Here is a 25616-nt window from a genome sequence, read left to right on the forward strand (position 1 = left end):
GGGCATAAACTGTACCAGAGCAGGGCTTCACCATCCTGGGATGCCGCTTACTTGCATCTGCATTTGAGTGAAAGTCCCCATGGACCCACTGTGGCACTTCCAGGAACCCCGCATTGGCTGAGGCAGGGACGAGATCACTGCCAGAGGGATGAAATAGATCTTTGGCTTGTCAATCTTCAGGTACGCCTGTAAAATGATCCCTCGTTAAGGTCAGAAAACCAACTGATGCGAAGGAGAGGTGCTACCCATTTTAGCCTTTAGGTTTAAGGTACTTGAAGGGCGGATCCCCTCTCACGTGGTGCTGTCACGGGTGATCGATAAAGTCGTATGTACTGCTAGGCGTTCATGCCTGCTTTCTTTCACACCATTGAAGTTACCGATGCTGAGCTGTAATACCATGTACAAGCTGTGGGCAGGGGTGGCACGGTTTTTAAAAACTAGCAGCCATGTTTTTCTAATCCTGAAAAGCTTCTTTATACTGTAGAGGTCATTGGAATTTGTAGTAAATTCATATTCTACAAGTAACAAAGTCCCATTATAATTGGACATAAAATATTTTATTTCATTTATAATAACAAATGTTTCCTGCTGTACTTTCCTGATCAAAATAAATACAAAAGTATAAAAATCAGCTTGGCATCGTCACAGTCCGAAATCATCAGTGCACAATTACATATAAAATTCAGTATCATCTCATTCTCCTGGAGCGCAGAGGATGAAGATCTCTCGCAGGGATCGCAGCAGACACAGAAGACAGGAAGAAAACACCTGCAGCAGAGAGCGGCAACAGCGGGGAAACGCAAGAAGTGCAATGCTTAGACTAATAACAGCGCCGACTGCACATACAGACAGGACATGGAAGTACTGCTGGTGACGCCAGAATAGAGGATAGACCGGGTGGCGGTACTGAGGACTTTGTCATTTATTAAAAACCCAAATTTATGGCATCAGCTCTGACGTCACAGTACAATTTACAGGGAATCTGTCAGCAGAATTTGCTATGTAATCTGAGAGTCTGATTACTGCGATGTGTCACTTATTGTATCGAAACAGCACACAGCCTAATGAGTGTTTTATCAGCAGGAGATTATCACTGCAGGACTAGAGGTGTTGTGTGCCTCCTGGTCGAATCATGCCCCCAGCACGGATTAGTAGCTGTCAATATACAGTGCAGACAGAAAGCTGCCAATCAGTGGTCGTGGTTAGCTTTCTCAGCTCTGCTGCATCTAAAAACTCTGATCGTTTACTGGTTGCAGCAGTTGCAATACAAAGAGATACATCGTTGGAATCAGGGTTTGTTTTCCTACTCAGATGAAGTAGCAAAAAAGAAAACAAAAATACACCATGGTGACAGCTTCCCTTTAACTCACTCCATCTGCAAAAGCCAGGTATTTCTTTGAAGATACAAAACACAATCCCTTGTAATTGTATTACCCAATTGCTCACTAATGTCCAGAGCAAAATACCTATATTCCAACTAATTATAAAAAAATTACATGTAAAGGGGTTGTCTATGCAAAAGGCGCTCTTTATCTTGAGGATGGATCCTGTAAAAATATCCAAATAAAATCAAATTCACATGCATTAACAATCCTGTATCCAGCACAGATCGCTACGTGGTCTATGACGGCGCTGGAAGCCATGGCCATGCAATTCAGCCAGCCGTAGGACCACTGTGGTTTGTGAAAAGCGACAGTGATCAGGTGATTTGTACCGCGCATCACCTGGAGGTTTTTCTGCTGATGCGCGTTGATCGATGCAGCCATTCACAAGCTGCCGAGGTCATCGCCTCCAGACCATACCATAGAGTGACAGCATGCGAGTAGGATTTATTTTGGTATTTATCAGAATCCAGCCCCTGGGAAATGAGCGCATTTGTGTCAGGAGAATCCCTTTAATATCTAGTGCACAGGCTTCCAACCCGATGGCTCTCCTGCGATTGTAGAACTACAACTCCCTTCGGATTACAGGACAGGACGCTGGAATTGTAGTACTGAAATGATCAGGTCTATAAAGAAATCATATGTATAAGATTTGATAGAAATACATCAAAGTGGTCATCACATATCAAGTATCTCTCGTGAGGTCCAGTTCCTGGATGAATCACGGACAAACGAGAACAGCAGCAAAAGAAAAAAGCGCACTAAACAGGTAAGGCACGTATAAAAAGGAAGAAAGAGCACAGATGCTTTTCTCATGACAAGGTTCCTTCTTCCGGTTATGGCATAGTGTATGACGTCCCCGAGATAATTAATGCACCCAGTCTTTGGGTTCCCGCAGAACTTTGAGGATCTCTGCCTCCCGAGACTCTGAAGGAGGCACATGCATATATTCCCATCTGAGAAAACAAAAAGAGAAGTTACAAAGCCGTCCTGTAAGTAACAGATTTTATAAAAAAAAAAAAATATATATATATTAAATTATCTACATAGACAAAAAGAACATAGCAGCACATGTGCATGAATCTAGGCCATGTGAAAACACAAACATTCAATATAGATTATACTTCCCAAAAATATTTTTTCAATAACTTTTTTTTTTTTCATAAAACTTACAATAGTGAAAATGAAGGTTCTTAGCGCATAAATTGGCCAATTCATGTATGCCCATCAACCACGGCAAGGTGATCTCCCTCTGATGGGTCCTACTCTACTGTACATGTAACATATATCTGTCTCTCTCTCTGCTGGAATGTTGGAAGTGTTTTTTTTTGTGTTTTTTTTTTTTTTTAAAGAGGCTAAAAGGGGTCGTCCACTACTAGCCCAACCCCTTCTTGATCAAAATGTTTGCCTCCCATAAAATAATAAAGCCTATACCCACCTCCTGTGCTGGCACCGTTCCAGCGGTGTCGGCACTCGCTCTTCCTGGGGCTGCCGTGCGGTGTTGTGACATGTGACCCTGGCGCCCAATCAGCACCACTGTCTCCGCCTTCTTCTGACAAATCGAACAAGAAGAGGAAGTTCAGGCTGCAGCTGATCTCAGACTTCCTCTTCCTGCTCAATTCGATAGGAGGCGGGGCCAGTGACGCCAGCTCTGATTGGGCGCCAGCCAGTATAATGCCCAAGTACCAACCAGTATCAGGACGCCACTGCCCCCGCACACACCACTCCAACGCCCGTTTCACTTTCCGCTTCGTCAGGGAGCGATGTGGGCAGGGTGCAGAGGCATTAAATAGCTCACATACAGCTGCACTTAATCTAAATTAAGGAGACGCCATAGGTATATGGCGCCGCGATCACCACGCAACCGCCGCCATCACTTAGATCGGGACCCGGAAGTACGTCACTGAGTGCGTCCCATAGGACCCAGTCGGCGGCACATCTCCCAGAAACCCTAGCAAAGGACGGAGACGGCGCATGCGTGTCACGGGGCTCGGCATCACCGCAGCCATGTTAACTGAGGAAAAGTATATCAAATGAAGGGGCAATATTAATTCATAAAAACAAACAAATATATGCTTTGCTATAATTAAAAATAACTCAAATTATTATACGGAATTCTCTTATTATACAGTATCAATACAAAAATTAATAATTATATCTGTGAATCTTACAAAAATATATAAAATATTAATAAATTAATCATATAAATATGTGCACCCTCCAAAATTTAAAATACTAATAACCAAATATAATTAATACAGGAAATAGCCACATGATTTAATATATATCCTATCCCCATTATTCCTATATGTGCATAAAAAAAATCTATATGATTATAAATAAAGATACATCATAACCTACAGTGAAAAATAATAAGTTGCCCATATACTATATTTCATCCAATATTCTATTGCTCAATCTATTGTGACTATTATGTTTAAATAAAATATTATTTCTCATGGATGGTGGTCTTATGAATATTTTTTAAGGGTTATATATTAGTAATAAATACCTACCTGGCAGTGAGCGGCAGCGACATAAGAATGCTCTCAATCCTAGAGCCGGGGGTTGCAAGCCCAAATTTGGTACCTCTGTCATAAACCAGATTAAACTCCACATATCTGGGATACAGAAAACAAAATGGTGTTATTAATACAGCTTTATCATACATTAAAGGCAATAAGGCGAAAAGTCAGATGTGATATCGGTTTTTACTGCATTCTTCACAAGAAGGAATATTATTGATAACAAAAGGATAGAGAAAAAAAAAAAGTTTCCCATTGGAAGCCCAAAAGTGTTCATTTAAAATCAGCCTGTCTTCTCTAATGTGGGTGCCCAGTATATAGGTCTCGCTCCAGATTTACTCCTATCGGGTGACGTCTCCCATACATTTACATGCAGCAGAGGCCAAGATGTCCACTGCAAACCCAGAGGGCTCACAATTTGTAGAATTGTACATGAGCGCCCCCTGGTGTTTACATTCAGGATACACACTAGTCTCGACCTTGTCACCCAACGTCACATCAGAGGGGAGATCACTTCACAAAAGGCAACGGTCCATGTATACCGGTCAGAGGATCCTCCGCCACATCGCACGCACTGATCCTGAATGTGATCTTGTTACGGAACCATGACAGTCCGAGCCCGGATAGTGATCACAAGTCCCTTTTCTAGCAGAGTTCAACGTCGGTCGTGTGACATTAGTTCGTGTAGAATTGCAATTTCTACATTTAATGCGACATTGTAATAACATCAGTGCAAGCTGCAGATAAACATCACAACTACTTTTTTGCATATGATTTGATTTTGCAAGACCCAAGCTGCTTTGTGGTCCTAGTCCTATAAATGTCTACCCTGTGCCTGGGCGGCAGCACAGATGGTTTACGTATCCAGGTAAATCGTAAGACATTGAAAGAATTGGAGCACTCGCCCCGATCCTTCTTGATGTGCAATTTTATTCCATGGTAGAAGATGACATCAAACCATATTAACGTGCGGATACAGGGGAGCCCTGCAGATGAGAGGGCCTGACTGACTACGGCCGTTTCGCGCTTGCTTTGCATGGACCCGTAGAAGCACTAAGCAAGCGTGAAACGGCCATAGTCAGTCAGGCCCTCTCATCTGCAGGGCTCCCCCTATCTGCACTCCGCACTTTAATATGGTTTGATGTCATGTTCTACCATGGAATAAAATTGCACATCAGAAGGATCTGGGCGAGTGCTCCAATTCTTTCCATTTCTTATGACTTACCTTGATGCTACCCATGTGAGTGCACCGCCCTACAGAGATCCTAAGGAGGCATATTGAGGTGTGAACCAGTGAACATTGCTTGATTTCAGCAACTGGTGCCCAATTCTCTTTTCACAAATACACAATTTATGTATCTATCTATATACCTTATATACTCGAGTATAAGCAGAGTTTTTCACCACATTTCATTTTGAGCTGAAAAAGTACCCCCTTGGATCATACTCGAGTGAGGGTCCCAGAAGACACAGGGGAGCAGCGGCGGCGGAGCAGCGGGTCACAGGAGTCGCAGGCGCCAGCTTCCAGCAGCGGATCGGCGATCTTGTGTGCCCGCTACTTAAGGGAATGAATATTCACTGCCCTCCACAAACATTGGTGTGGAGGGCAGTGAATATTCATTCCCTTAAGTAGCGGGCACACGTGATCACCTGTCTGATGCAGCTGCTTGCAATGGAGCAAGACACTGCGACGGAGCGCAGGGACGGTAAGTAGGATGTTTTTTTTAGATGTTTTTATGATGGGGCCCATGCATACCAGGATAGGGATGAGGGGGCGCCATGCATACCAGGATAGGGATGAGGGGCGCCATGCATACCAGGATAGGGATGAGGGGAGCCCCATGCATACCAGGATGGGGGAGCCCCATGCATACCAGGATAGGGATGAGGGGGGCCCCATGCATACCAGGATAGGGATGAGGGGAGCCCCATGCATACCAGGATAGGGGGAACCCCATGCATACCAGGATAGGGATGAGGGGGGCCCCATGCATACCAGGATAGGGATGAGGGGGGCCCCATGCATACCAGGATAGGGATGAGGGGAGCCCCATGCATACCAGGATAGGGATGAGGGGAGCCCCATGCATACCAGGATAGGGATGAGGGGAGCCCCATGCATACCAGGATAGGGATGAGGGGAGCCCCATGCATACCAGGATAGGGATGAGGGGAGCCCCATGCATACCAGGATAGGGATGAGGGGAGCCCCATGCATACCAGGATAGGGATGAGAGGAGCCCCATGCATACCAGGATAGGGATGAGGGGAGCCCCATGCATACCAGGATAGGGATGAGGGGAGCCCCATGCATACCAGGATGGGGGGAGCCCCATGCATACCAGGATAGGGATGAGGGGAGCCCCATGCATACCATGATATGGATGAGGGGAGCCCCATGCATACCAGGATGGGGGGAGCCCCATGCATACCAGGATGGGGGGAGCCCCATGCATACCAGGATAGGGATGAGGGGGGGGGGGGCATGCATACTAGGATAGGTATGAGGGGGGCCCCATGCATACCAGGATGGGGGGAGCCCCATGCATACCAGGATAGGGATGAGGGGAGCCCCATGCATACCATGATATGGATGAGGGGAGCCCCATGCATACCAGGATAGGGATGAGGGGAGCCCCATGCATACCAGGATAGGGATGAGGGGAGCCCCATGCATACCAGGATAGGGATGAGGGGAGCCCCATGCATACCAGGATAGGGATGAGGGGAGCCCCATGCATACCAGGATAGGGATGAGGGGAGCCCCATGCATACCAGGATGGGGGGAGCCCCATGCATACCAGGATAGGGATGAGGGGGGGGGGGGCCATGCATACTAGGATAGGTATGAGGGGGGCCCCATGCATACTAGGATAGGGATGAGGGGGAGCCATGCATACCATGATAGGGATGAGAGGAGCCCCATGCATACCAGGATGGGGGAGCCCCATGCATACCAGGATAGGGATGAGGGGAGCCCCATGCATACCAGGATAGGGATGAGGGGAGCCCCATGCATACCAGGATGGGGGGAGCCCCATGCATACCAGGATAGGGATGAGGGGGGGGGGCCATGCATACTAGGATAGGTATGAGGGGGGCCCCATGCATACTAGGATAGGGATGAGGGGGAGCCATGCATACCATGATAGGGATGAGAGGAGCCCCATGCATACCAGGATGGGGGAGCCCCATGCATACCAGGATAGGGATGAGGGGAGCCCCATGCATACCAGGATAGGGATGAGGGGAGCCCCATGCATACCAGGATAGGGGGAACCCCATGCATACCAGGATAGGGATGAGAGGAGCCCCATGCATACCAGGATGGGGGGAGCCCCATGCATACCAGGATAGGGATGAGGGGGGCCCCATGCATACTAGGATAGGGATGAGGGGGAGCCATGCATACCATGATAGGGATGAGAGGAGCCCCATGCATACCAGGATGGGGGAGCCCCATGCATACCAGGATAGGGATGAGGGGAGCCCCATGCATACCAGGATAGGGGGAACCCCATGCATACCAGGATAGGGATGAGAGGAGCCCCATGCATACCAGGATGGGGGGAGCCCCATGCATACCAGGATAGGGATGAGGGGAGCCCCATGCATACCAGGATGGGGGGAGCCCCATGCATACCAGGATAGGGATGAGGGGGGGGGGGGGCCATGCATACTAGGATAGGTATGAGGGGGGCCCCATGCATACTAGGATAGGGATGAGGGGGAGCCATGCATACCATGATATGGATGAGGGGAGCCCCATGCATACCAGGATGGGGGAGCCCCATGCATACCAGGATAGGGATGAGGGGAGCCCCATGCATACCAGGATAGGGATGAGGGGAGCCCCATGCATACCAGGATAGGGGGAACCCCATGCATACCAGGATAGGGATGAGAGGAGCCCCATGCATACCAGGATAGGGATGAGGGGAGCCCCATGCATACCAGGATGGGGGGAGCCCCATGCATACCAGGATAGGGATGAGGGGAGCCCCATGCATACCATGATATGGATGAGGGGAGCCCCATGCATACCATGATATGGATGAGGGGAGCCCCATGCATACCATGATATGGATGAGGGGAGCCCCATGCATACCAGGATGGGGGGAGCCCCATGCATACCAGGATAGGGATGAGGGGAGCCCCATGCATACCATGATATGGATGAGGGGAGCCCCATGCATACCAGGATGGGGGAGCCCCATGCATACCAGGATAGGGATGAGGGGAGCCCCATGCATACCATGATATGGATGAGGGGAGCCCCATGCATACCAGGATGGGGGAGCCCCATGCATACCAGGATAGGGATGAGGGGAGCCCCATGCATACCAGGATAGGGATGAGGGGAGCCCCATGCATACCAGGATGGGGGGAGCCCCATGCATACCAGGATGGGGGGAGCCCCATGCATACCAGGATGGGGGGAGCCCCATGCATACCAGGATGGGGGGAGCCCCATGCATACCAGGATGGGGGGAGCCCCATGCATACCAGGATGGGGGGAGCCCCATGCATACCAGGATGGGGGGAGCCCCATGCATACCAGGATGGGGGGAGCCCCATGCATACCAGGATGGGGGGAGCCCCATGCATACCAGGATGGGGGGAGCCCCATGCATACCAGGATGGGGGGAGCCCCATGCATACCAGGATGGGGGGAGCCCCATGCATACCAGGATGGGGGGAGCCCCATGCATACCAGGATGGGGGGAGCCCCATGCATACCAGGATGGGGGGAGCCCCATGCATACCAGGATAGGGATGAGGGGAGCCCCATGCATACCAGGATAGGGATGAGGGGAGCCCCATGCATACCAGGATAGGGGGAACCCCATGCATACCAGGATAGGGATGAGAGGAGCCCCATGCATACCAGGATGGGGGGAGCCCCATGCATACCAGGATAGGGATGAGGGGAGCCCCATGCATACCAGGATGGGGGGAGCCCCATGCATACCAGGATAGGGATGAGGGGGGGGGGGGGGGCCATGCATACTAGGATAGGTATGAGGGGGGCCCCATGCATACTAGGATAGGGATGAGGGGGAGCCATGCATACCATGATATGGATGAGGGGAGCCCCATGCATACCAGGATGGGGGAGCCCCATGCATACCAGGATAGGGATGAGGGGAGCCCCATGCATACCAGGATAGGGATGAGGGGAGCCCCATGCATACCAGGATAGGGGGAACCCCATGCATACCAGGATAGGGATGAGAGGAGCCCCATGCATACCAGGATGGGGGGAGCCCCATGCATACCAGGATAGGGATGAGGGGGGCCCCATGCATACTAGGATAGGGATGAGGGGGAGCCATGCATACCATGATAGGGATGAGAGGAGCCCCATGCATACCAGGATGGGGGAGCCCCATGCATACCAGGATAGGGATGAGGGGAGCCCCATGCATACCAGGATAGGGATGAGGGGAGCCCCATGCATACCAGGATAGGGGGAACCCCATGCATACCAGGATAGGGATGAGAGGAGCCCCATGCATACCAGGATGGGGGGAGCCCCATGCATACCAGGATAGGGATGAGGGGAGCCCCATGCATACCAGGATGGGGGGAGCCCCATGCATACCAGGATAGGGATGAGGGGGGGGGGGGGCCATGCATACTAGGATAGGTATGAGGGGGGCCCCATGCATACTAGGATAGGGATGAGGGGGAGCCATGCATACCATGATATGGATGAGGGGAGCCCCATGCATACCAGGATGGGGGAGCCCCATGCATACCAGGATAGGGATGAGGGGAGCCCCATGCATACCAGGATAGGGATGAGGGGAGCCCCATGCATACCAGGATAGGGATGAGGGGAGCCCCATGCATACCAGGATAGGGATGAGGGGAGCCCCATGCATACCAGGATAGGGATGAGGGGAGCCCCATGCATACCATGATATGGATGAGGGGAGCCCCATGCATACCAGGATGGGGGGAGCCCCATGCATACCAGGATAGGGATGAGGGGAACCCCATGCATACCATGATATGGATGAGGGGAGCCCCATGCATACCAGGATGGGGGGAGCCCCATGCATACCAGGATAGGGATGAGGGGAGCCCCATGCATACCATGATATGGATGAGGGGAGCCCCATGCATACCAGGATGGGGGAGCCCCATGCATACCAGGATAGGGATGAGGGGAGCCCCATGCATACCAGGATAGGGATGAGGGGAGCCCCATGCATACCAGGATAGGGATGAGGGGAGCCCCATGCATACCAGGATGGGGGGAGCCCCATGCATACCAGGATGGGGGGAGCCCCATGCATACCAGGATGGGGGGAGCCCCATGCATACCAGGATGGGGGGAGCCCCATGCATACCAGGATGGGGGGAGCCCCATGCATACCAGGATGGGGGGAGCCCCATGCATACCAGGATGGGGGGAGCCCCATGCATACCAGGATGGGGGGAGCCCCATGCATACCAGGATGGGGGGAGCCCCATGCATACCAGGATGGGGGGAGCCCCATGCATACCAGGATGGGGGGAGCCCCATGCATACCAGGATGGGGGGAGCCCCATGCATACCAGGATAGGGATGAGGGGAGCCCCATGCATACCAGGATAGGGATGGGGGAGCCCCATGCATACCAGGATAGGGATGAGGGGAGCCCCATGCATACCAGGATGGGGGGAGCCCCATGCATACCAGGATAGGGATGAGGGGAGCCCCATGCATACCATGATATGGATGAGGGGAGCCCCATGCATACCATGATATGGATGAGGGGAGCCCCATGCATACCATGATATGGATGAGGGGAGCCCCATGCATACCATGATATGGATGAGGGGAGCCCCATGCATACCATGATATGGATGAGGGGAGCCCCATGCATACCAGGATGGGGGGAGCCCCATGCATACCAGGATAGGGATGAGGGGAGCAGCATGCATACCAGGATAGGCATGAGGGGAGCCCCATGCATACCAGGATGGAGGGAGCCCCATGCATACCAGGATAGGGATGAGGGGGAGCCATGCATACCAGGATAGGGATGAGGGGAGCCCCATGCATACCAGGATAGGGATGAGGGGAGCCCCATGCATACCAGGATAGGGATGAGGGGAGCCCCATGCATACCAGGATAGGGATTGAGGGGAGCCATGCATACCAGGATAGGGATTGAGGGGAGCCATGCATACCAGGATAGGGATGAGGGGAGCAGCATGCATACCAGGATAGGCATGAGGGGAGCCCCATGCATACCAGGATGGAGGGAGCCCCATGCATACCAGGATAGGGATGAGGGGAGCAGCATGCATACCAGGATAGGGATGAGGGGAACCCCATGCATACCAGGATAGGCATGAGGGGAGCCCCATGCATACCAGGATAGGGATGAGGGGAGCCCCATGCATACCAGGATAGGGATGAGGGGAGCCCCATGCATACCAGGATAGGGATGAGGGGAGCCCCATGCATACCAGGATAGGGATGAGGGGAGCCCCATGCATACCAGGATGGGGGGAGCCCCATGCATACCAGGATAGGGATGAGGGGAGCCCCATGCATACCAGGATATGGATGAGGGGAGCCCCATGCATACCAGGATGGGGGGAGCCCCATGCATACCAGGATAGGGATGAGGGGAGCCCCATGCATACCAGGATAGGGATGAGGGGAGCCCCATGCATACCAGGATGGGGATGAGGGGAGCCCCATGCATACCAGGATAGGGATGAGGGGAGCCCCATGCATACCAGGATAGGGATGAGGGGAGCCCCATGCATACCAGGATAGGGATTGAGGGGAGCCATGCATACCAGGATAGGGATTGAGGGGAGCCATGCATACCAGGATAGGGATTGAGGGGAGCCATGCATACTAGGATAGGGATTGAGGGGAGCCATGCATACCAGGATAGGGATTGAGAGGAGCCATGCATACCCAGCTTATATGCGAGTCAATAAGTTTTCACATTTTTTTGTGGTAAAATGCTCACCGTCCTCTGCGCAGCTGCTGCCACATCTTCTCCTCCGGGCTGAAGGCGTCATTCTTGTGCTTATTCACGATAGGGATGTAACACGGCACCACAGCCTTCGCACAACTCTTCACAAACTGGAAAAGTTCATCTCTTGATGGGGAGTCCAGATCATCAAAGAAAATGCCACCGACCCCTCTGCGTTCACCGCGATGCTTGATGAAGAAGTAATCGTCACACCTGAAAAGACAACAGTCCTCGGTAACGGAGGAGCGAGACCGAAGACAAGCGATAAATCCCCGGGGCGTGTTGTGTTACTGCAAACTCACAACGTGAAGTGCTGACACTAATCCCATAAATTCACTGATCATAGGGGGACATATTACGGGGCTCTGCATCGCAGGGTCAGATGACGAGGGACTGGAAAACAAGTTTTGGGTACAGGATGAGCCCTAAAGCAGATACTAGAGATTTGAAGATGGACGTAGTTTTTCAATTTTAGGATAGAGGGAATGTTCTATTCAAGAGGAATTTAGCCCCCCAGCCCAAGTGCAATAAACGGATGTCTGCGTGAGACCTTAGGCTCAGTGTCACTTTATGAGGGACATATAGTAATGGTGTGTGATCCACTCGCCCCTCTGCCGCCCAGTGGGGTCAGTGGTACAGAGCTGCTCGCACACCCCGATCAGGGCGTTACGTGATACCAGGGGTCAGCATTCTGTGAGCCCCCGCCCTCACTATCAGGAAGGCCCGGGGTGTCTGCTAGTCATTATCTCCCTGTACAGACGGCCCTGCTCACAAGATAGATGGGAAATCTTCTACTGTCTGTATGTGCAGAGCAGGGGTGTTCATAACGCTCACAGTGCAATATAATGGTGTTCTATTAGAAGGACAGGAATAAATAACGCCCGACAGTGAAGCATGTCAGAGAACGGAAGTCATCAGCAGTCGCCGTGTGATCAGACGTCTCACAGGAGAGCAGTGGTCACGTACCACTTCTTGAACTTCGGGTAGAACCCCGGACTGTGTTTATCACATGCCTCTTTCAGGGTCTGATGGAAATGTACCACATCCTCCTGGTTCAGATACGTTGGCGTTAGGTCTGTCCCACCGCCGAACCACCACTGCTTTTTACCTAAGGTAAGAAAATAAGTCAATCGTGAGAGTCGAGGAAACATCAGTCACCAACATTAATATTTCAAGATCCACCGAGCTAATAAACAAGTCACCCAAAAAGCGTAAGGCTGCGTTCACACCAGCCACTCAGTGTGAGCAAGCCCTCCTAGGAACGTACGCTTCCCAATTTGGGGGTCCAATGCTTTACTATGGCATTGGGTCAGGTTAGTAACTGACTACTCGGTCATGTCCGATGGATTTCATAGCATTGTAGAAGCGATCTAAAGATCACTGGTTCACATCCTCTATAATTTATCTCTAGATCTACCTTTTGAAAGAAGAAATAGTGCTGCCACCCCTCCCCAATATTAGTTTGCTGTTGAGCAAAAAAAAACAACTAATAGTTTTGACACATCACAAGTCTTCTTCATACTCACCATCGGCATCCTCAATTTCAAAGTATCTGTAGTTAAAGTGAATGGTGGGAACATGCGGATTCTTGGGGTGGATGACAGAGCTGACTCCCATGGCGCAGAAGGGCAGTTTCCCTAAAATATATAAATAAAACAAATATATCAGAGCCAAACATTAGCAAAACACCCAATAAAGTGACCCGAGACAAGCAGGAGGCCTGCTCATGGTCATGCGGATTACCTACTGACGCCTACCAGGATGTTCATTAATTTATTTACAAATTGCACAATACAGGATCTTCACGTTCTATCACGTGCGCAGAATAAGGTGAACATGTTGCTGAGCTTTTGGCAGTTAAAGGGTTACGTCACCACTCCATTCTGTATGGGAAGGTGAGCTGGGCCTATGACAGGACATCTACAGGCCCCGGCACCCGTCCTGCTCAGGGAAGCAGTGGGCATCTGGTGGCCCATTAGTGCTCACTCTGCCACTAGACTGGCTTCCCACCGCCGATTTATAGCATTCTAACAGATCTTCCCACTAAAGCCAAGAAAAGGCTCCTGTGTCCCGAGGTTCCAGCAGAGAACGGTCCATGGGTCACCCCATAATATACAGTACAGGACACATGGAGACAGGCTCTCTAGTGCACATGTGGCCACCTCTGGAAATAAGGTTGGACTCCTAGCCCAGATACTCATGGGGTATCTGGTGGACACCATAAAGGTCTGACAGACGTACAGCCAACAACTATTTCAGGGAACCCTGCATTGACTCATGCCGTCACGAATGTAGAGAAAGACTCAAGACTGGTTCACTTCTGAAAGAACCTCTAAAATTGGATGGAGAGGGCCAGGCATGTAGAGGAAGCCCCCAGCCCCCTGTAATGTGGTGTGGGGTGTACACCCAATCCTGGTGTGGGACATAATCATTTGAACGGCAGATTGCACAAGGAGTAATGGCAGCACGGCGTGTGAGGAGGAGCAGGAGATGGTGGGTCGTATTCTGGGGCTATCACCAGTCACACACTGTACACAGCCATCATAGTACTGATGGGTCTTCATAGCAGAACATAAAGGGGGTCCTCTTCTCTCCTCCTCCCCTAGGTCTGTCACCCCCCCACCCACCCTTGGCCTCATGACTGGAGCACACGACTCTGGATTTCTGTGGCATCTGCCAGTCACCTCCCTCCTACAGTACAGGTGGGCGCTAGGAAGGTCAGAGGTCGGCTCTGTGTAGACAACGCTCCCTACCTGCGCCCTCCACCCAGGAAGTACAGACCAGCCATTTACTAGACAGGACCCCAGTGTCCACAGGTCCGCGGTGTCACACGTCCACCATTTACCATCTCTAGTCTTCAGCTCCTTCCCGCGGCTCCTCATCTGCTGGACGGACTCCTCTGACAGGTGGCCGTAGACCACTGACACGTTGACTCCGGCTTTCTCAAACACCTTTCCATCCTGCAGGACACAGCTGACTCCTCCACCACCTGCAAGGAGAACAGGAGGGGAGTGTGAGGGCAGTAATGGAGGCACAGAGCCGCACTACAAAACCCAGCATGGTCACAAAAGCCACAAGCCCAGACGCATCATCAGAACATATCAGCAGGTGCATAGACCAGCCTATGGGTGACAGGTGCCAGCGCCCAGGCAAATGGTGGCCACAGCCACACTGGTGATTGGTAGCAGCGGTCTATAGGGTGGAGTCTGTGCTAAGCTCAGGAATTCTCCTAGATACAGTTCACATTATCTAGCATCATAATCTGGGGCAAAGTACAGAGTGTGTGATCCGCAGCCTGGCAGCTGTAGCACGCCCTGCACTAGTGGGGGCAGCAGCCTGGCACCTGTAGTACTCCTGGCAGTACCAGGGGCAGCAGCCTGGCAGCTGTAGTACTCCTGGCAGTACCGGGGGCAGCAGCCTGGCACCTGTAGTACTCCTGGCAGTACCGGGGGCAGCAGCCTGGCAGCTGTAGTACTCCTGGCAGTACCGGGGGCAGCAGACTGGCACCTGTAGTACTCCTGGCAGTACCGGGAGCAGCAGCCTGGCACCTGTAGTACTCCTGGCAGTACCGGGGGCAGCAGCCTGGCAGTTGTAGTACTCCTGGCAGTACCGAGGGCAGCAGCCTGGCAGCTGTAGTACACCTGGCGGTACCAGGGTCAGCAGTCTGGCACCTGTAGTACGCTCGGCAGCAGTGATGGGGGGGGGGCAGCAGCCTGGCACCTGTGGTACGCTAGGCAGTAGTGGGGAGCAGCAGCCTGGCACCTGTAGTACTCCTGGCAGTATTGGGACAGCAGCCTGGCACCTGTAGCACGCTCAGCAGTAGTGGGGAGGAGCAGCAGCCTGGCACCTGTAGTACTCCTGGCAGTACCGGGGGGCAGAGGCCTGGCACCTGTAGTACTCCTGGCAGTACCGGGGGGCAGAGGCCTGGCACCTGTAGTACGCTCGGCAGTAGTAGGGAGCAGCAGCCTGGCACCTGTAGTACTCCTGGCAATATTGGGGGCAGCACCCTGGCACCTGTAGTACTCCTGGCAGTACCGGGGGGCAGCAGCCTGGCACCTGTAGTACTCCTGGCGGTATCGGGGGCAGTAGCCTGGCACCTGTAGTACTCCTGGCAGTACCGGGGGCAGCAGCCTGGCACCTGTAGTACTCCTGGCGGTATCAGGGGCAGCAGTCTGGCACCTGTAGTACTCCTGGCAGTACCAGGGGCAGCAGCCTGGCACCTGTAGTACTCCTGGCAGTATCAGGGGCAGCAGCCTGGCACCTGTAGTGCTCCTGGCGGTATCAGGGGCAGCAGCCTGGCACCTGTAGTACTCCTGGCAGTACCAGGGGCAGCAGCCTGGCACCTGTAGTACTCCTGGCAGTACCAGGGGCAGCAGCCTGGCACCTGTAGTACTCCTGGCAGTACCAGGGGCAGCAGCCTGGCACCTGTAGTACTCCTGGCAGTACCAGGGGCAGCAGCCTGGCACCTGTAGTACTCCTGGCAGTACCAGGGGCAGCAGCCTGGCACCTGTAGTACTCCTGGCAGTACCAGGGGCAGCAGCCTGGCACCTGTAGTACTCCTGGCAGTACCAGGGGCAGCAGCCTGGCACCTGTAGTACTCCTGGCAGTATCAGGGGTAGCAGCCTGGCACCTGTAGTACTCCTGGCAGTACCGGGGGCAGCAGCCTGGCACCTGTAGTACTCCTGGCAGTATCGGGGGCAGCAGCCTGGCACCTGTAGTATTCCTGGCAGTACCAGGGGCAGCAGCCTGGCACCTGTAGTACTCCTGGCAGTAGCGGGGGCAGCAGCCTGGCACCTGTAGTATTCCTGGCAGTATCGGGGGCAGCAGCCTGGCACCTGTAGTATTCCTGGCAGTAGCGGGGGCAGCAGCCTGGCACCTGTAGTAGTCCTGGCAGTACCGGGGGCAGCAGCCTGGCACCTGTAGTACTCCTGGCAGTACCGGGGGCAGCAGCCTGGCACCTGTAGTACTCCTGGCGGTATCAGGGGCAGCAGCCAGGCACCTGTAGTACTCCTGGCGGTATCGGGGGCAGTAGCCTGGCACCTGTAGTACTCCTGGCAGTACCGGGGGGCAGCAGCCTGGCACCTGTAGTACTCCTGGCGGTACCGAGGGCAGCAGCCTGGCACCTGTAGTACTCCTGGCAGTACCAGGGGCAGCAGCCTGGCACCTGTAGTACTCCTGGCAGTACCGGGAGCAGCAGACTGGCACCTGTAGTACTCCTGGCAGTATCAGGGGCAGCAGCCTGGCACCTGTAGTGCTCCTGGCGGTATCAGGGGCAGTACTCCTGGCAGTACCAGGGGCAGCAGCCTGGCACCTGTAGTACTCCTGGCAGTACCAGGGGCAGCAGCCTGGCACCTGTAGTACTCCTGGCAGTACCAGGGGCAGCAGCCTGGCACCTGTAGTACTCCTGGCAGTATCAGGGGCAGCAGCCTGGCACCTGTAGTACTCCTGGCAGTACCGGGGGCAGCAGCCTGGCACCTGTAGTACTCCTGGCAGTACCAGGGGCAGCAGCCTGGCACCTGTAGTACTCCTGGCAGTATCGGGGGCAGCAGCCTGGCACCTGTAGTACTCCTGGCAATATCGGGGGCAGCAGCCTGGCACCTGTAATATTCCTGGCAGTACCAGGGGCAGCAGCCTGGCACCTGTAGTACTCCTGGCAGTAGCGGGGGCAGCAGCCTGGTACCTGTAGTACTCCTGGCAGTACCGGGGGCAGCAGCCTGGCACCTGTAGTACTCCTGGCAGTACCAGGGGCAGCAGCCTGACACCTGTAGTACTCCTGGCAGTACCAGGGGCAGCAGCCTGGCACCTGTAGTACTCCTGGCAGTACCAGGGGCAGCAGCCTGGCACCTGTAGTACTCCTGGCAGTATCAGGGGCAGCAGCCTGGCACCTGTAGTACTCCTGGCAGTATCGGGGGCAGCAGGCTGGCACCTGTAGTACTCCTGGCAGTATCGGGGGCAGCAGCCTGGCACCTGTAGTACTCCTGGCAGTACCGGGGGCAGCAGCCTGGCACCTGTAGTACTCCTGGCAGTATCGGGGGCAGCAGCCTGGCACCTGTAGTACTCCTGGCAGTATCGGGGGCAGCAGCCTGGCACCTGTAGTGCTCCTGGCGGTATCAGGAGCAGTACTCCTGGCAGTACCAGGGGCAGCAGCCTGGCACCTGTAGTACTCCTGGCAGTATCAGGGGCAGCAGCCTGGCACCTGTAGTGCTCCTGGCGGTATCAGGGGCAGTACTCCTGGCAGTACCAGGGGCAGCAGCCTGGCACCTGTAGTACTCCTGGCAGTACCAGGGGCAGCAGCCTGGCACCTGTAGTACTCCTGGCAGTACCAGGGGCAGCAGCCTGGCACCTGTAGTACTCCTGGCAGTATCAGGGGCAGCAGCCTGGCACCTGTAGTACTCCTGGCAGTACCAGGGGCAGCAGCCTGGCACCTGTAGTACTCCTGGCAGTATCGGGGGCAGCAGCCTGGCACCTGTAGTACTCCTGGCAGTATCGGGGGCAGCAGCCTGGCACCTGTAGTACTCCTGGCAGTACCAGGGGCAGCAGCCTGGCACCTGTAGTACTCCTGGCAGTAGCGGGGGCAGCAGCCTGGCACCTGTAGTACTCCTGGCAGTAGCGGGGGCAGCAGCCTGGCACCTGTAGTATTCCTGGCAGTATCGGGGGCAGCAGCCTGGCACCTGTAGTATTCCTGGCGGTATCAGGGGCAGCAGCCTGGCACCTGTAGTACTCCTGGCGGTATCAGGGGCAGCAGCCTGGCACCTGTAGTATTCCTGGCGGTATCAGGGGCAGCAGCCTGGCACCTGTAGTACTCCTGGCGGTATCAGGGGCAGCAGCCTGGCACCTGTAGTACTCCTGGCGGTATCAGGGGCAGCAGCCTGGCACCTGTAGTACTCCTGGCAGTATCAGGGGCAGCAGCCTGGCACCTGTAGTACTCCTGGCGGTATCAGGGGCAGCAGCCTGGCACCTGTAGTATTCCTGGCGGTATCAGGGGCAGCAGCCTGGCACCTGTAGTATTCCTGGCGGTATCAGGGGCAGCAGCCTGGCACCTGTAGTACTCCTGGCGGTATCAGGGGCAGCAGCCTGGCACCTGTAGTACTCCTGGCGGTATCAGGGGCAGCAGCCTGGCACCTGTAGTACTCCTGGCAGTATCGGGGGCAGCAGCCTGGCACCTGTAGTACTCCTGGCAGTATCGGGGGCAGCAGCCTGGCACCTGTAGTACTCCTGGCAGTATCGGGGGCAGCAGCCTGGCACCTGTAGTATTCCTGGCGGTATCAGGGGCAGCAGCCTGGCACCTGTAGTACTCCTGGCAGTATCGGGGGCAGCAGCCTGGCACCTGTAGTATTCCTGGCAGTATCGGGGGCAGCAGCCTGGCACCTGTAGTATTCCTGGCAGTATCGGGGGCAGCAGCCTGGCACCTGTAGTACTCCTGGCAGTATCGGGGGCAGCAGCCTGGCACCTGTAGTATTCCTGGCAGTATCGGGGGCAGCAGCCTGGCACCTGTAGTACTCCTGGCAGTATCGGGGGCAGCAGCCTGGCACCTGTAGTACTCCTGGCAGTATCGGGGGCAGCAGCCTGGCACCTGTAGTACTCCTGGCGGTATCAGGGGCAGCAGCCTGGCACTTGTAGTGCTCCTGGCAGTATCGGGGGCAGCAGCCTGGCACTTGCAGTGCTCCCCGTCCATCACGCACCCTCCGTCCTCTGCCAGCGGTCCACTGTGAAGCCGGCTCCCCCGTCCGCCGCCTCCAGCGCCCGGCACACCTCCGCCTGGGTCTCCATGATGAGCAGCTCCATGCGGGTCTTCATGTCGCCCCCGCTCCGCCGCAGCCTCTCCACCTCAGTGACCGGAGGAGCCATGAACTCCGCGATGCGCTTCTCCACATCCTCCCCGCGGTCCACCGAGGCCATGTCCGCCCGCTGCAGGTGACTGTACCCCGCTACCAGCCCGGCAGTCACCGCGGCGCCCGCAGCCACCAGCAGAGACGGGCGAGCAGAAGAGCGGGGAGCAGCGCCGTGCACGGCCCGGGCACCGCCGCACATGGAGGACAGCGGCAGCCTCCCCCGCACCGCCCGGCCGGCCCGTAACACAACCTGCAGAGACATGACGGCCGGCAGCACAACACCGGGGCGGACCGGTGACAGCGCTATATGTACGGTGACATTCCGCACGTCTCCTATAGGAGGAAGGGTCCGCCGCAAAGCCTGTCGGGAACTGTAGTCCTAGCACAACCTCCAATGAAGAGCAGTCATCTTGTGTCACGGTCGAAGTGATGGCTGCCGGGAGTTGTAGTTCTGTACAACTTGAGTCTGCGCAGAAAGAACGCTGACACAACCGAGGTGTATGGCGGTGTCTGTGAAGGATGCGTCTTTATCGCCTTCATGTGACAGTTCCTACATGTTGTGCTGAGCGGTGACACAACCAGCACAGCTACACAAAGTGTCACCAAGGCTACGTTCACATTTGCGTTGTGCGCCGCTGCGTCGGCGACGCAACGCAAAACGCAAACAAAAACGCAACAAAACGCACGCAAAAACGCTGCGTTTTGCGACGCATGCGTCGTTTTTTGCCGAAATTTGGACGCAAGAAAAATGCAACTTGTTGCGTTTTCTTGGCCCGACGCTTGGAAAAATGTTAGGGTTTGTTCACACAGGTCTGCTGCAAAAATGCCTGAAAAATTGCTCAAAACAGACTTGAAAGTCCCTTGCTATTCATGTCTATGTGAAAACAACTCGCTGTGCAGTTACTGTTTTATCTTCAGAAAAGACTTGTGTTTTATTCACCGTCTAATGGATTTAAAAAAAAATGAGAAAATCCTCCCCAAATGCTAAAAAAAAACAAGTAAAAACATCTCAACAGAAAAATAATCGAAAAACATTAGAACGCTTCATAAACAATAATAAAAATGTACAAAAATGGTTCAGGACATAAAACACCAGTTTCCTGAAGCGGTTTCCGCTTTAATATCTCGTTGTCTTTGACCACTGGGAAAAAAACCCATAATGTGAACGTACCCTTAGATACCCATCAGTTTTACTGCAGATTTTCATCCATATTTACCTGATCCATTGCGGACTGTCAATGGAAAAGAGTTCAGTAGTCAATGTGTAATAACTTGAGAAAAATGGAGGCAAAGGGGAGAAAAAACGTACATTTTGATGGATGTAAAAACAAACGGATATGGGAATGCGGTCTCAGACATACAGAGCGTTGACAAAGTATTCACACCCTGTGAACATTTCCACATTTTTTCACTTTACATCCACAAACTTAAAGATATTTTATTGGGATTATATGTGATATAACACACAGTAGCAAATATGATGTGTAAAGGAAATGATGCACGGCTTTCTAAATATTTAAAACTATAAATATGAAAATTGTGACGTTCATTTAGTGCTACAGGTTTGTTGATGTAAGTCTCCACCAGCTTTGTACATTTAGGGGCTGAAATTCTTCTTTGCAAAATCACAGTAAAATACACTTGAGGCCGGTTTCACACGTCAGTGGCTCCGGTACGTGAGGTGACAGTTTCCTCATATACCGGAGCCACTGACTCACGTAGACACATTAAAATCACTGCATCTGTGCAGAGGTCATTGATTTTTTGCGGACCGTGTCTCCGTGTGCCAAACACGGAGACATGTCAGTGTTCGTGGGAGCGCACGGATTATACGGACCCATTAAAGTCAATGGGTCCGTGTAAAACACGTACCGCACACGGACGTTGTCCGTGTGCAGTCCATGTGCCGTGCAGGAGACAGCGCTACATTAAGCGCTGTCCCCCCCCACTGGTGCTGAAGCCGCCATTCATATCTTCCCTGCAGCAGCGTTTGCTGTAGAGAAGATATGAATAATTGTGTGGAAAATTAAGATCCAGGTCCCCACCCCCTCCCACCCCCTGTGCGCCCCCCCCCCCCCCCCTTCCGCTGTGATTAAAATACTCACCCAGCTCCTGGCTCCCTCGCAGCGTCCTGTCCTGGCCGCACCTTCTACTGTATGAGCGGTCACGTGGGGCCGCTCATTTACAGTAATGAATATGCGGCTCCACCCCTATGGGAGGTGGAGCCGCATATTCATTATTGTAATCGGCGGCCCCATGTGACCGCATACAGGAGAAGGTGCGGCCAGGACAGGAAGCAGCGCCAGCCAGCGAGGGAGCCGGGTGAGTATTTTAATCACAGCGCGGGGGGGGGGAGGGGGGGGCGCACAGGGGGTGGGGACCTGGATCTTGATTTTACACACAATTATTCATATCTTCTCTACAGCAAACGCTGCTGCAGGGAAGATATGAATGGGGCTTCAGCACCAGATGCAGGGGACAGCGCTAAACTTTAGCACTGTCCGGCACGGTGCGTGTGGTACCCAGTGGGCACACGGGTGGCACACGTGTGCCGCACGTGTGCCACACTGATGTGCCACAGAAACGCACCGGCATACGGACACGGATAATTCCGGTACCGATTTTTCCGGTACCTGAATTATCTGGACGTGTGAGACTGCCCTAAAGGGAATCTGTCACCACATTTGGCCTATGTAAAGTATTAATAGAACACACAGGTTATAAGACTGTTGAAAATTATAAGGGTATGTGTGTACGCTGCGGATTTTACTGCCGATCCGCAGCGGTTTCCCATGCGTTTACAGTATAATGTAAACCTATGGGAAACGAAATCCGCAGTGCACATGCTGCGGAAAAAACCCCGCGGAAACGCAGCGGTTTACATTCCGCAGCATGTCAATTCTTTGTGCGGATTCCGCTGCGGGTTTACACCTGCTCCAATAGAAAACTACAGGTGTAAACCCGCAGTGGAATCCGCAATAGAAACCGCGATAAATCCGCAGTAAAAACCGCAGCGGTTTTGCACTGCGGATTTATCAATTCCGCTGCGGAAAAATCCACAGCCCTCACAGATACGTGAGCACATAGCCTCAGGCTGCTGAATACCAAGTCCTACCTGCATGCCTCATATCATCTTTTATCACTTCATGTAAATTACCTTTTTCAGGCTCTGGGGCGGACGCTGCCTGGAAAATAACTCAGCCTCCAGAGCTTGTTTTAAATGAGGGAGAGTTACCAGTGTGATGTGTAATGGTTACCAGTGTTATCAGTGTGACGTGTAATGGTTGCCCTCTGCTCTCCTGATCTCACTGCAGAGCTGTGTGGGATTATAAGGCCGGGGTCACATTGGCGACTAAAAAGGACGAGTGCAATGCGATAAAAAAATCACATTGCACTCGGACCAATGTTAAACTATGGGGCAGCTCCCAGCAGCCATTTTTTTCTCGGCCATCTTCCTCGGTCCGAGACAATCGCAACATGCTGTGATTGTCACAGACACTCGGCCGACTCTCGGCTCACTCGCACCCATATAAGCCTATGGGTGCGAGTGAGACAGCGCACACCACTCGGATATCATCCGAGTGATGTGCGTTAAATGCTGACCCCGGCAATGGAAAAATTAGTTTTTCCGCCTCCTCCGCAGCTGTGCTCCGATCCGCTCTGTGCGAGAGGCTCGGAGCACAGACGCATGACACTCAGCTCCCACTCGCAGCAGAGCAGGAGCCGAGGGTCATTGTCATATCGTATCCCATGCTCTCGCATCAGATGCAATATGCTAGTCTGACCCCAGCCTGACTGACACATCTGCAGGTTCCTCTCAGCTTCAGATTCCAGCTCACAGGCAGACAGGACTGCAATATTGTTACAATACAGCAGAGCTCAGGAGCTGCAAAAAATGTGTTTGCAAGAAGGCATGGTTCATTTCTCCTGTTCTGTGTTGGTTACTTGTGTCACTGGTACATCCACCTTCATGTAAAACAAGATCTGGAGGCAGAGTTGTTTCCAGATCATCTATATAAAATGATAAAAGATGGTTTATCAACAACAAGACATCTGATATGAGGCATGCAGGCATCACTCTCCTCAGCAGTCTATAGCCTGTATTCCAATATTAATAGTTTAGGCTAGTTTCACACTAGCGTTTCCCTGATATGCGGAGGGCTGCGGACTTCCTCCTACATCTGCGTGCGGCCTGCGTACCTATAGTTAACATTAGGTACGCAGGTCGTGCAGCTGTATGCAGATAGTGCCGCATGCGTCGTTTTGACGATGCGGGAAAAAAAAATGCTACGTGGCTGCGTCTCCGCTGGTCGCGGCATCGTCAAAACGATGCTCCATAAAGACATTTGCCCCATATAGTACTGCACAAACGTTATGGCCCCATAAGATGCTCCATACAGACACTTGCACCCTTATAGAGCTGCACAAACGTTATGGCCCCATAAGATGCTCCATACAGTCACTTGCACCATTATAGAGCTGCACAAACGTTATGGCCCCATAAGATGCTCTATACAGACACTTGCCCCATTATAGAGCTGCACAAACGTTATGGCCCCATAAGATGCTCCATACAGTCACTTGCACCATTATAGAGCTGCACAAACGTTATGGCCCCATAAGATGCTCTATACAGACACTTGCCCCATTATACTGCTGCACAAGTGTTATGGCCCCATAAGATGCTCTACACAGACACTTGCACCATTATAGAGCTGCACAAACGTTATGGCCCCATAAGATGCTCCATACAGTCACTTGCACCATTACAGTGCTGCACAAATGTTATGGCCCCATAAGATGCTCTATACAGACACTTGCCCCATTATAGTGCTGCACAAACGTTATGGCCCCATAAGATGCTCTACACAGACACTTGCCCCATTATAGTGCTGCACAAACGTTATGGCCCCATAAGATGCTCTATACAGACACTTGCCCCATTATAGTGCTGCACAAATGTTATGGCCCCATAAGATGCTCTATACAGACACTTGCCCCATTATAGTGCTACACAAATGTTATGGCCCCATAAGATGCTCTATACAGACACTTGCCCCATTATAGTGCTGCACAAACGTTATGGCCCCATAAGATGCTCTATACAGAAACTTGCCCCATTATAGTGCTACACAAATGTTATGGCCCCATAAGATGCTCTATACAGACACTTGCCCCATTATAGTGCTACACAAATGTTATGGCCCCATAAGATGCTCTATACAGACACTTGCCCCATTATAGTGCTGCACAAATGTTATGGCCCCATAAGATGCTCTATACAGACACTTGCCCCATTATAGTGCTGCACAAACGTTATGGCCCCATAAGATGCTCTATACGGACACTTGCCCCATTATAGAGCTGCACAAACGTTGTGGCCCCTTAAGATGCTCTATACAGACACTTGCCCCATTATAGTGCTGCACAAACGTTATGGCCCCATAAGATGCTCTATACAGACACTTGCCCCATACAATGCTGCTCTAACGTTATGGCCCCATAAGATGCTCCATAAAGACACTTGCCCCATTTGCTGTTGCTGCAAAAAAAAAAGAATCACATACTCACCTCTCCGTCGCTCAGGCCCCCGGCACTTTCAATATTCACCTGACTTCGTTCCGGCGCCGCTCCATCTTCAGCACTGACGTTGAGGCAGAGGGCGCGCACTAACCTCGTCATCACGCCCTCTGACCTGAGCGTCACTGCAGAAGATGCTGAAGAGACAGAGCGGCGGCTGGAACCAGGAGCAGGTGAATATCGCGCAGCGCAGCGCTCCCCTCCCCGTTATACTCACCTGCTCCTGGTGCTGTGCAGTCCCTGCTTCCCCGGCGCTGCTGCTTCTTCCTCTACTGAGCGGTCACCGTTACCGCTCATTACAGCAAT

General features: G+C 53.1%; 1 protein-coding gene across 1 annotated transcript; it reads right to left on the reverse strand.

Annotated features, from left to right (window-relative positions):
- Window positions 1-535: 535 nt before the first annotated feature.
- CPOX (coproporphyrinogen oxidase) lies at window positions 536-20074 on the reverse strand. Its single transcript, XM_069760999.1, has 7 exons — window positions 19581-20074; window positions 14744-14887; window positions 13425-13535; window positions 12865-13006; window positions 11893-12111; window positions 3899-4003; window positions 536-2338 (listed from the first exon to the last, which is right to left on the reverse strand). The coding sequence occupies exons 1-7, from the start codon at window positions 19990-19992 to the stop codon at window positions 2251-2253; spliced, it is 1221 nt and encodes a 406-aa protein (XP_069617100.1). The 5' UTR covers window positions 19993-20074; the 3' UTR covers window positions 536-2250.
- Window positions 20075-25616: the final 5542 nt, after the last annotated feature.

The sequence above is a fragment of the Ranitomeya imitator genome, chromosome 3 (genome assembly GCF_032444005.1).
Source record: "Ranitomeya imitator isolate aRanImi1 chromosome 3, aRanImi1.pri, whole genome shotgun sequence".
NCBI lineage: Eukaryota > Metazoa > Chordata > Amphibia > Anura > Dendrobatidae > Ranitomeya > Ranitomeya imitator.